General features: G+C 47.7%; 1 protein-coding gene across 1 annotated transcript; it reads left to right on the top strand.

Annotated features, from left to right (window-relative positions):
* Positions 1-1,126: 1,126 nt before the first annotated feature.
* LOC144819189 (uncharacterized) lies at positions 1,127-8,776 on the top strand. The gene is made up of 2 exons (XM_078677165.1): positions 1,127-1,223; positions 7,544-8,776. The coding sequence occupies exon 2, from the start codon at positions 7,594-7,596 to the stop codon at positions 8,734-8,736; it is 1,143 nt and encodes a 380-aa protein (XP_078533291.1). The 5' UTR covers positions 1,127-1,223; positions 7,544-7,593; the 3' UTR covers positions 8,737-8,776.
* The last annotated feature ends 4,128 nt before the right edge of the window (positions 8,777-12,904 follow it).

The raw sequence follows: 12,904 nt of genomic DNA, 5'->3' as shown, positions 1-12,904 counted from the left end.
ATATCTATGAGGCTGCTTTGTCCTACTCCATGTCTATGAGGCTGCTTTGTCTTACTCCATATCTATGAGGTTCCTTTGTCTTACTCCGTATCTATGAGGCTGCTTTCTCTTGCTCCATATCTATGAGGCCCTGAAAGTGGCGCGGAGCAGTGCGCCTCCGGAGCCTCATAAGAAGCGATGCCTCTTGTAAAAGAGGCCTCCATGGTCACTCCTTGGAGCGCTATTTACGACCCCCTCATATAGGTGCTGCTCTGGTGCACTGAGGTCCACTGGTGCCCACACAGTTCTGCCTCTGACCCACTTTCCTTAGACCCTGTAAGCGCCTAACGACCATCGCTTGGAGGGTTGGACCCTCTGGGCAGGAGGGTTGGACTAGGACAGAAATAGGCCCAGGAATGAAAAATAGAAGTGGCCACAATTAGCGAATCTAATAGTTACAAAAAGTGCCCAACATTTGCAAACCTGGGCAGGTGTGAACTTCTGAAGACATGCTGCATAGATGTTTTTCTAGGTGTGGGAGACTGCATGCATTTGTTCCTGCTGCAGGCGCTGTTTGTATTAATATTAGTGAAACCAGCAGGCAAAGAACAGGGCCAGGTTGCCCTCTAGGCCAGTCTGACCCTGCTGGACGGTTGTGTCCTTGGTCCGCTGCAACTGCCCAGACAAGGGAGAGCAGTAGGGCATGTTAGACAGCACTTCCGGGGGAGGGGCCACTGGTCACAGAGACATGGCGGGTGGGGGGAGGGGCTTCCTGGCCGTGGCCATTGTTCTGGGACAGCACTTCCCACAGTGATGCAGCAACTGGGCTCCCCACTTTCTGAAAGGGGAAGTATTATGGAATTGAAAGGTTATGCCAAAGCAGAAGTCAAAACCTGAAGTCTAAAAGTGAAAGGAAAACCAGGGCTTAGAGAACCCGCTTTACTTCAAATCCAAATACTGTTTTACACTCTGGCCATTGTTGTAGTCTAGATTGGAGTGTTGTAAGGTTATGACAAGAGTCTACACACCAATGAGTGTGCACATTGCGAGTAGTTTTACTTGTAGCGCCTTGCATCAGTATTTAACTCTTACTTGCCGCAGGCACTAGGTTGTACCTTTCCTCTTTGCACCAAACACTGTTGAGTGCTTCAACAGTAACTTTACCTTTTTCTCCTCTGCAGGACTGGAGAACAGCAATGCCACCAGTAAAGTCCTGGATGGAAAGGTGTCCAGAAGACACAAGGGTGAGTACTGCCCGGGGGTGGTCCATTGTCTGAGCTCCCTGCAGGGTGCTGCTCTTTCCGCAGACCTCTGTTGAAGAGTGCCCTGGGGAGAGGCCCCGTCAACGTAGAAACCCAACCCAAGATGGCGCCGGTAACTGGCCCTCTGGGAGTCTAGTTCTGTAAGGGGACTTGTAGTTCCTGTGCTTGCTTCTGCCTCAGAAGGTTGATGGCTCGTGGCCTCTAGACTCACAGCAACGTTAATGTCTCTGAATCCAACAGTTTTGCACTTTGTTTCTTGTGTCCTATAATGTGCAAAACATCTGGCCCTGGCTCCACCCCCGTGAGGCTGAAACCTCTGCAGCTGGGCTCCGAGGGGTGGGGCTTGGCAACCTTGGAAATGGGCTCCCACAAGACACCATTCACCCTCTACAATGTCTCCTAACCACGCAACACACATGTAACATGCCACACAGCCATAGCACTGGGAGGAGAGATTAGGACTCAGGTATGTGGAACTGGCTGACCTGTGCACATGAGGGCTGCTGCACGCCTGCTGTAGGAAGCCGGCTCTCTATAGAGCGCACTGAAACGAAGTACACTGTGCAGAGAATCCAGTGAGTCCAAGAGCGGTAACAAAGGCAAAAGTAAATAATACTAAGGCTCTATTTGTGGTAGTGTGGGCGAGCAGCTAGGCTTATCAGAGGGTAGTGCCAAGCATTTGCTGTACTCACAGAGGCAATAAATGAGACACACACTCAAGAATAAATCAGAGACCAATTTGTAAAAATAACAATAACAAGTATCTTTATGAAAATATTTAAGGCACCAAAATCAGTACAGTTAGGCAAGTGTGTTTCGAATATGCAGTAGAAAACCCAGTGGCATAGGAAGGGGGGTGTAAGTTGCCCCAGGTGTCATAGGATAGGATAGGATAGTTATTTTTAAAGCGCTTGAATGCCGAGGCGTCTTGGTGCTAGGTGTGTACAGAGGGATAGTGGGCCTTGGAGCCGATAGTTTACTTTGAAGGAAACAGCCAGGACATCAGTGTTACTAAACATCTGCCGGCTAGGTTGAAGTCTGCTGGTAGACGGCAGTTGGTTCCATAGCTTAGCTGCACAGTATGATAGTCTCCGACCCCCCCATCTCGCTCTACGAGTTTTAGGGGTATGGATATGACCCGCGTTTGTAGATTTAAGAGTTCTAGTGGGGATGTACCAGGAGAACAATTTCTGGATCTCCGCCGCACCACCTCCAGAGAGTGCCTTGTGCACACCAGTCAGAGGGCCTTAAAATCAACTCTTTGCTGGACAGGGAGCCAATGAAGTGCCCCTATGCCCACCAAGGTGGAATGGCCTTTGGGAATATTTAGTAACAATCGTGCCGCCGCGTTTTGCAGTGATTGTAATTTCATCGTCTGTGACTTGTCAATTCCCATGAAAAGAGCGTTGCAGTAGTCTAGTTTTGAAAGAAAAAGAGCTACTACTACGGTTTTATGAAGCTCCTGCGGGATAGAAGGGAAGATCTTCCGTAAGATCTTCAGTAAGAAGAAGCAAGAGGAAGTCAGACGATCGACCTGGGCCGAGAAGTTGAGCTGATCATCAAAGATCACTCCTAGGTTCTTAACCTTAGCGGTAGAGCAAGGGCATTCACCTGCCTCTGTCGGCCACCAAGTATGGCTCCACAGTGATTGGCCCTTGCCGAACTCCAGCACCTCTTTCTTGTCGGTGTTTATCTTAAGGAAGTTTCGACTCATCCAGCTCATAATCTCAGTCAAGCAGGCATGAAAGCCACTGGCAATGATCTCTGGCTGTTTCGACAATGATATTACGAGCTGAGAGTCATCAGAGTACAAGAGCAAGTTAAAATCACTGAGGGTAGACAGGAGTAAGGAACAATCACTGTGGGGAGACACCAGCAAGGGGCAATCACTGAAGGGGAGATAGGAGCAAGGGACAATCACTGATTGGCAGACAGGAGCAATGGGGCAATCACTGTGGGGAGACAGGAGCAAGGGGCAATCACTGTGGGGAGACAGGAGCAAGGGGCAATCACTGATTGGCAGACAGGAGCAATGGGGCAATCACTGTGGGGAGACAGGAGCAAGGGGCAATCACTGTGGGGAGACAGGAGCAATGGGGCAATCACTGTGGGGAGACAGGAGCAAGGGGCAATCACTGTGGGGAGACAGGAGCAATGGGGCAATCACTGTGGGGAGACAGGAGCAAGGGGCAATCACTGTGGGGAGGCAGGAGCAAGGGGCAATCACTGTGGGGAGACAGGAGCAATGGGGCAATCACTGTGGGGAGACAGGAGCAAGGGGCAATCACTGTGGGGAGACAGGAGCAATGGGGCAATCACTGTGGGGAGACAGGAGCAAGGGGCAATCACTGTGGGGAGACAGGAGCAATGGGGCAATCACTGTGGGGAGACAGGAGCAAGGAGCAAGGGACAATCACTGTGGAGGGACAGCAGCGAGGGGCAATCACTGTGTGGAAGATAGGAGCAAGTGGCAATCACTGAATTGTAGACTGGAGCAAGTAGGGAGACAGGAGCAAGAGTATTCACTGTGAGGGAAGACAAGAACAAGGGGGAATCATTGAGGGGGACACAAGAGCAAGGGCCAATCACTGTAAGGGAGACAGGAGCAAGGGCAATTCTTGTGTGGAGACAGGAGCAAGGAGCAATCACTGTTGGGGAGTTACTCAATTTGACACTCCAGATACATGAGCTTCTAGACGTGTGTTGGACTTTTGTGAAAGCACAACAAACTTCAGAAAAGTGTTCCAAAACCCGGTGCCTAAAGGACAGCCCTTGTACCAAGTAGGCACGCTCACTGCCGCCTTGTTGCACCCCCTCAGAGCCACCAACCCACAGCCTTGATGCACCAGGCTGACAATATCTGGCTTGGAAGACCCCAGCTTTCATGAGAGGAGCTTTTCACTTTCTGTCGCCAGGGGCATTTTAATCTTCTCTGTAACCCTTCAGTGTGGGCTACGAGTGCAGCTCAAAGGAGGCCCTGGTCCCTCTGCAGAGTTTATGAAAGTTATCCAAATTACAATTACAAACACAAACACAATATAATAAAATGTTCCATATGTCCAATATGGATCCTACCCTTAACTCCATTCCTTATCCTGACCCTCACGCCACCTGGACAGTAACTCTATCCCTGGCTCTAAACCTTCATCCTTTTACTTACATTGGAAATCGCCTGACCTGACCTGAAAACCATCCCTCATTCTCACCCAAACTCTAATCCAACCTGTAATCCTAATGCAACTGTGAACCTCACCCCCTGATTTATCCTAATCTGAACGCCAGTCCTCAATCCTTACCCTAAACCTGGTCTTATTGACCCCCTCCCTCCTGCAGACAGGTTGTGCACTCAGATGTCTAGAAATATTTTGTAAATATTTCCGAGAGACAATAACGGTTTAAGTTCTGTACTTGGACTCTTGTTCAGTGATTTTAGTGGTTAATTTTGTCAGCTGAAGACAGTTATAGTCATATTTCTGACTTTTTGTTTGGGGCCGCGGCTGACCCGCATGCTGGGACCAGTGACGGGTATGGCCCTATCCCATGTGCCTCCCGCCAACAGACCAGCTCACGTGGGACTTTCTGGGGTCAATATGACGTGTTTTATCCATTGAATCCCTTGTTTCGTCACTAGCGTTTTTGGTTTCATCTCCTGCAGGACCATGATGGGTCTTAGGTAAAAACGGAGACCTTTGGCAGGATACTCATTGGCCGCCATCCCTGGGCGCTTTTCCTATTCCAGCTACCCATGTCAGAAATTTAGGGGTGCACATCGATGATACACTATCGATGAAACAGCAGGTCAACAAAGTGGCTGGTACTTGCTTCACTATCCTCAAATGGCTGCGGAAGATTATCTGGATATTGCCTGCTGATACCTAGAAGACCGTAGTCAATGCCCTTATTACATCTCGGCTTGACTACGGTAACATCCTTTACCTGGGTTCCAACTTAGCCATGATCAGGCGGCTTCAGCTAGTCCAGAACTCCGCAGCCAGGTTGCTGTGTAAAATCCCCAGGACAGCAAGGATTTCTAAGCACCTTAAGGACCTGCACTGGCTCAGGGTGGAGAACCGGGTTCGGTTCAAAGCCCTGAGCTATATGTTTAAAATAAAGGCAGGAACCGCACCAAAATATTTGCAAAAATTAGTTAGGCCCTACTCTCCTGCACGTAATCTCCGTTCTTCAAATGGAGCACATTTTGTGGTACCCAGATTTAAACTGGCCAGAATGGGAGGGAGATCCTTTTCCTATCTGGGACCAGTCCTCTGGAACTCCCTTCCCCCAGCTCTACGAAAGGAGGAAAACTTTGTCAGCTTTAGGAAAAGCGTTAAAACCTGGCTTTTCAATAAATAATTGTGGTCTCTGGCCGTTTTGCTTTCTGTGTTGTTGGTTTCTTAGTCCTGGCGCCGGGAAACCCTTTGTGGGTATCTGCGCGCATTACAAATGCAAAAAAAAAAAAAAATGATGGGTCCTAGGTGTGGTTGGGTGTCCTGTTAATTGGGAAGGTTTATGGAGCCTGCAGTTGGTGAGTTGTACAAGAATAAGAACATCTTGGTGTATTTTCTGAAGTAAAAGACCAAGAAGGGTTCTAGAGATGGGCGAGGGTCTTTCTAGAGCACGGGGGCACAGATGGAGAAGGCTGCTTGTTTGAGGTTGTTCCTAAGTCACCCTCTTGGTCTCCAGCAGTGCAGTGACGAGTTGTGCGCATTTACCCTTAGGAGAGATTCTTTCTAGAGCACGGGGCACAGATGGAGAATGCTTCTTGTTGGGGTCTTTCCTGGATCACACTCTTGATCCCTAGCCAGGCAGGGAAGGGTTGAGTGTGTTAACTCTTAAAAACCACAGACTGGCCACAAGATAGCCTGATGCAGTGAGTCTTTCTATGCAGTCTGGAAGGGAGGTCTGTCATGAGGATGATCCTTGCATTTACACTCACTGTGTTAAGTTGACATGAGCTTATTAGAAGTTTGAACGCCATTTTTCCTTTCTGCTGCCTTTGCACACGACACACATTATTATAAATGTTTAGAGTCTAGCAGACTGTTTTGCTTCACACGAGAATAATATGTGTTCCTATAGTAGCAGCCTTGCTTGGTAAGCTTTGTCTGAACAGTGAGTGCCGAGGCCTTCAAGGTTATTTCAACACAGTGGTTGTTGTTCGGACTGATCAGCGCACGTTCTAGACATAACATATATGCCGCTGTGGCCACCTCTGATTTTGGCGCGTTCAATAATGCACTGCGCAGGCATGCTCACACACACTTGGAGAACATTCGCATGCAGAGAGCTGGCGTAGAAAATGATGTGATCCATTTCTGCTAGGACCAGTGGTATGGGGCCGCCCATGTAACCCTGAGAGACCTTCTTTAGATATAAAATAACCTTCTAGCAAGGGAGGGTGAGATCTAGGTATAATCTAGCCTGTTTCCAATTAGCATTGTAACATGCTTTCTCCCTTTGTATTTTATGGAATAGTACCTATGCTTATAATCTTGTTGCTTATAATATGTCTGCTCGTATTATCTAAGATACTGCGCCTGAGAACACAACATTAGAAATAAATATTTCAAATTTGCACGTGTCTCCATTTACTCCCTGTTTTGGACTGATATGCGAGTATAACAAAAGAGTGTTCATGTGTTCCACATTGCCTGAGGTACCCTCCATGTTCTGGGTTGTCTAATCATTGGGGGTATGGAAGAACCAATGAGACACTGATTGCTAGTCTGGTTAGGGGATTTTGGCTACTAAGGTGAGTTTTGGCACACCCTAATTCACTGAGGTTCCAAGTCTCTATGCACAGTTCTGTGTATGCGCAGAATCCCTGCTACAGGGCCACTTCCCCTACAAGGGGGCGGGGTTTGTGGGTAAGTGCCTTGTGGTAACCCAGGTAGCTTCATGGAAGACAGCCTTCAGTAGAGCGAGGCTGGAGCCTTGTAGGGTGGTGGGTACTAGTGCACAGCTCTCTTCAGTGGACCGAAGGCTCTATGCCATGTAACAACTGAAGGTGGTGAGGTGAGGGAGACGTATGGCTGGCGCTAAGTCTGTCATTTCCTGATGGCCACTTTGACCTCTGTCAGTAGGTGTAACTCAATAGAGCCGCCCACTGTACTTTCTTTGGTGGGTCACATATTTCCCAGGGTGGCGTCTCCAACCGGCTTATATCAGCGCGTGCCATTCGTCCACCGTGTGCATTGAGTGAAACTTTTTGACCTCATATACGTTGTTCCTCACCATATTGTCTTACAATGGGTAACTCTTTTGATATTATTAAAATGTATCTTCTTTGAACTCTTCTCTAGGAAGCAGGAAGGAACGGGATTGCAAAGCAGCAGCTGCTAACCTCAGTGTGATGGTCAAAGGCGTCCGCACAGCCAAGGATGTGATGCGGGATGCCGCGGTGATGATGACACCTATCGCCAAATTAGAGGAGTTCCTAGTGGCCGCCCCGCGCTCCATCGCCATCATAGCAGAACTGGCCAAGCTCTCATCAGCCCAAGAAGACTTTCCAATCAACCTGCAGCCGCCGACAGGTGGCTTCAAATATATGAAATACCCACAGTCCTTTGCTGCTTCCTTAATGCAGGTCAGCAACGCTGCCTGGTCTGCGTTCAACACAGCAAACAAAAACATGGACCAGATAAGGCTTCTTTCGGCCTCCATACCAAAATCTAGTGTAAACATTGTGTGGGTTTTGTTCCAGAGATCTTCGATAGCTAACACCCTGCTCCCAAGTCAACTAGAAAGACTGCTCGCGGTATCCAGAGAATGCACATCATTGGCTCATTCCGCTGGAGCAGGATTTAGATCAGCCAATCGTCTTATGCAGGAAGTGATGGAAGCTTACAGGAACTCAAGGAAGGCCAGCAAGATGATGAGAAGCGACTTGAACCAAACCTCGGGGAATGTAACTGTGAGAGCAGAGACTTCAAACAAGTCTTCAGCGTACGGAAGGCACTCCATAAAAAACCTGACCACTGTCTACATGCAGTCAATGGGTCACGTGCCTTCAATGAGGAACTCCACGGCTGTCCAACTTCTCAACCAGTCCATCAACAACTTGGTGGAGATGGTTAAATCCGTGCAGGGCATTCCCAGCTACCCCTCTGATGCCTCTGTGAAGGACTTGTTGTACAACCAAGCAGCCAGAGTCAGTGACATTGCCCACCTGGTCAACATGATCTCGGCTACCTACGGCGAGGTGTCCCAGCGCTTCCTGATGGACCGCGTGAGCGCCTTGGGGAGGCTCATCAGCATGGACCACTCAAATCCAACCTTCCAGGTGGAGCACCAGAAGCTACAAACAGGGCTCTCCCAGGATCAAGACGCGATCAAAGAGACAGTAACTGTTCAAAAGCAAAAGTTTGACTCGACCGTACAGACAAGAGTTGATTGGATAAATTGCCAAATAGGTGCAGCCTTCTCAGGCACGCCCACAGGTGTGGCCCCGCTCGCTCCAGCCACTGCAGCGCCAGGTAAACCTGCAGCTTCATAGGAATCAAGGCCAGGTAGAACCACCCACCAGTGTCACCATGACCCGGTCATACAGCATGGGGGGTATTTCAGTCTTGTCTACTGCTTTTCTTTCTTGAGTTACTTTTATTCCATATGGTTTTGTCTGGGTGACGGTTCTTCTGTTGGAGCAGAGCACAGTTAAAACAAGATATTGCTAAGAACTTAATCCTGGTTTATTCGAGAAATCTGTGTTCCAATCCCCACTAATGCAAACTGTGATTAGTTCTGCGAGTGGAATATCACCTGAAATGAAATGAAATTAAAGGAATCTTATAATGCGCAACTAAGCCCGAGGGCATCAAGGCGCCTGGTTGCCAGTCATTCCATTGAATGGTTTAATGAAGAGGCCTTGACCCATGTCTGCGAAATGTAGACGAGTGTTCGCAGTTTATGTATCGAAGACAGGAGCCATGCATTATGGGGTCCTTCACACCAAGAGTAGACTTTTTATTTTTTAGTGCAACACTGTGCAGTAGCCAAAGTTGTTGTGCTGTGCAAAGGGGAGAAGGCAGCGCAGAACAACATTTATTAACAAGCACTGGCAAAGCCAATAGGTCTGGCTCTGGCAGCCAGCCTTTTGGCTTTGCCAAGGCTTGTTTTGATTTTTCACGGGTAATTGCAAAATGGTATTCTTGGACAAGCTGTGGGCCCTCATCAACCTAGAATAAATGGCAAGAACATAAACAGTTTTTGGTCTCAAAAAGCACACATTGCCATAGAAGTCCCTGGCACTTAAGGGAAGTGATTTGCGTGTGGATGTGGTTCTGTGAATGGGCACCATGCTGTCACTCACAGTGAAGCCAGCCAATGGCTTAGGGGGGCTGACGCGTTGCCAAATGCTGTAGGTTATAGTGGGAAGAAGAGAAATGTGCATGACTCAATAATGGACTGATGGATGAACATGGTTCACTAAAAGCCCAGATCATTAAATACATTATGTGAATAGTTTTAGTAAAATCAAAACATCATGGTGGTGCAAAGCTGCAGAAGCCGCAATTTCCGCCAGGAAAAGGGCAGCTTTCTGGAGCAAAATACCTTTGTGCTTCAATGTTAATACCTTTCCAAGACTTTGTGCCGCTTTTCATGACTTTTCACCAGTGGAAAGCCTTGGAGAATCTGCCCCCAAGGCTGCCCCTGACAAAAAGCGCAGTACACTGGACACACCACAGGACCCTGCACAATATTGCACCGCTGCCCCCAGGAAGGACCTGGGCTTTCCATAGACCAAGCACAACTGTGAAATATTGAACTGCATTGACACGGCCTGATCTGTGCAAGATGGCGCTTGTTTTCGACCGACTGCTGTGAAACGTGCTGGTTGCACCCGCTCGTCGACGCAGATATGTTTCAAGGGCCCTCATGGATTCCACCTCTAATCAAAAATAATCAAGCATTGACATAGCCAATAGGTATCGCTTTTGGGATCTTATAAGTGTTTAGCCATTTAACACTGGATGTTGTTTAATGACGGATATTGTGCTGGATAACTAAACACTTACAATGTCACAAAGGCGAGACCTATTGGCTATGCATTGGGGGGCCTTTTAAATGCTTAGGTAGAGCTATTGACTTTGCCAATGTTTCTAAGCTGTGCTGTAGAAAAGTATGGCTGCTGTGAAGCATGTTGAGAAGTTGTAATTAAAAAGTGTAAGAAGCACTGAGTGATGCTGTGGTGTCGTTGAGTGATGCTGTGATGTCGTTGAGTGATGCTGTGTGTGCCCTGAGTTATGCAGCAGTGGCGCTGAGTGATGCTGTGCTGGCCCTGAGTTATGCTGTGGTGGCCCAGGGTGATGCTGTGGTGGCCCTGAGTGATGCTGTGGTTGTTCTAACTGATGCTGTGGCGATGCTGATTGATGCTGTGGTGCTGCAGAGTGATGCTGTGGTAGCGCATAGTGATGCTGTGGTGGTACTGAGTGATGCTGTGGTGTTCCTGAGTGATGCTGTGGTGGTGCTAAGTGATGCTGTAGTGATGGTGAAGGTGAGTGATGCAGTGATGGCCCTAAGCGATGCTGTGGTGAAGGTGAGTGATGTTGTGATGGCCCTAAGTGATGCTGAGTGATAATGTGGTGCTGCTGACTGATGCTGTGGTGGTGCTGACTGATGCTGTTGTGGCCCTGAGTGATGCTGTGGTGGTGCTGATTGATGCTGTGGTGGTGCTGAGTGACGCTGTGGTGGTGCTGACTGATGCTGTGGTGACGTTGATTAATTTTGTGCTGGCCCTGAGTAATGCTGTTGTGACCCTGAGTGATGCTGTGGTTGTGCTGACTTGCTGTGGTGATGCTGATTGACGCTGTGGTGGTGCTGACTGATGCTGTGGTGGTGTTGAGTGATTTTGTGCTGGCCCTGAGTGATGCTGTGGTGGCCCTGAGTGATGCTGTGGTGGTGCCGACTTGCTGTGGTGATGCTGATTGATGCTGTGGCGCTGCAGAGTGATGCTGTGGTGGTACTGAGTGATGCTGGTACTTGGGATAGCATCAGTTAAAGTTACAGACCCTATGTTACTGTAACGTCTGGCTGCCTAAATATAAATAAATGCAAATGTAAATGTGTTGTATTTGTAAAGCGCACGGCTGCCCACGTGAAAGGGCATCCCGGCACTGCACTCATACCGCTGTGGAACCCTTCCTGGCTTTTCCATGTGAAATGTCCACTCCTGGGCACCCCCATGGTGAAGCCAGGCATCCAAGTGCTGCTGGGGCCATAGTGGAGATTAAGCAAGCTATTGCCCAGAGTCACAGAGTGGGACCCATGATTAGACTAGGCACCGAGGCGAGAATTATCAGGTCCGGGGAGATTGAGTCGAAGAGCCGCGGGAATTGAACCCTGGTCCCGGGCCAGACCTCTGCATCAGGGTCTGCCGCTCTAACCATTGAGCCACGCTTCTCCACTCCATCTCAATAATAACTCCAAAACAGCTCAACAGCTCATCTTAAACATGGGCCTCAGGTGCTGTACTTGACGCGATGTCTGCTACCAGAAGGCATAAGTGTTTAAGAAATTAATCCCGCTGACCAATGTGGTCTTAAGTAAATAACATTACGCTTTTGGAGACTGCCTATAAAAACACGGTCCTTTGGGTGTCCAAAGCTCCCAACTGTGACCATCATGAAGAAGTATAAACCTCCTAAGGGGTTCACAGATACACCTTGTTCCTTTAAACCAACAAAGAAGAGATTGGCACAGAAGCTGTAATATAAAGAAAACATATTTATTGACCTCAGATGAGGCATACTACATCACACAGTACCCTCAGGCAACTGTAGGAGGCATTCTAAGGAGTACAGAAAACAGGGTCCTTATATATGCTTAGGTTACATTAGTCAGCATAAAACCAAGGGGATGACTCATATGGGTATGCAAGATTTGCTTGCTCAACAAAGTGGGAGGAGAGATATTTCTCCTTACATCAGCAAGAATAGCCTGACAGTTATAACATAAGAGCAGTTGCATTCTACCAGCTAGGCCCCTCTGAGCATGTGCAAGGCTCTGGAAGAGGGAGACAGCACATGGCAAGCACATGGTCAACTAAGATGTCTGCCAAGTAAAATCTTGAACAGATAGTCCTTTTATCATGAGCTAAAGACATTCCTATGATCCAGTAGGAACATAGAAAATATTTGCACATATATTTTCATAAATGTATCAGTATCCAAATTCATTGCTAGTTGGGCATTTTTCAATATAAACATTTCATTAAGCGGGTATATATAGGGTATAAGCAGGAGTACAAAGGAAACAGAGCATTGGATCATAATTAACATACAGATAGCAGGAGAGAGTAAGGACTATTACCACGAACAGAATTATCATTTTTTTTCAGTCCTAAGCAAAAAGCAATTCCTAGAACCATCTAGTAAAAACATGTTCAGGGCTCCTATGCATTTGATTGACCATCCATTTCAATTTCAGAATAGCCAATAGCACATTTCTAATAAAAACATTTTCAATAGATTTTCCAGTGTTTCCTTTATGAGGGCTAGAACATCAATCATATTTTTAGGAGGACGGCAAAGCAACATTTTTCAATTGCTCAGAAAAACGTTTTTCGTGTAGAATATAGATTACAAGTAATGCAAATATTAAGGAAATCAGACAGATTATTACAAAAACAATTCTGGCTCCAAAGGACGAAGAGGAGCACACAGGGT

This window comes from Lissotriton helveticus, chromosome 2_1, assembly GCF_964261635.1.
Source record: "Lissotriton helveticus chromosome 2_1, aLisHel1.1, whole genome shotgun sequence".
NCBI lineage: Eukaryota > Metazoa > Chordata > Amphibia > Caudata > Salamandridae > Lissotriton > Lissotriton helveticus.
The sequence above is the reverse complement of the archived record's forward strand: the minus strand, read 5'-3'. Positions and strand labels throughout refer to the sequence as shown.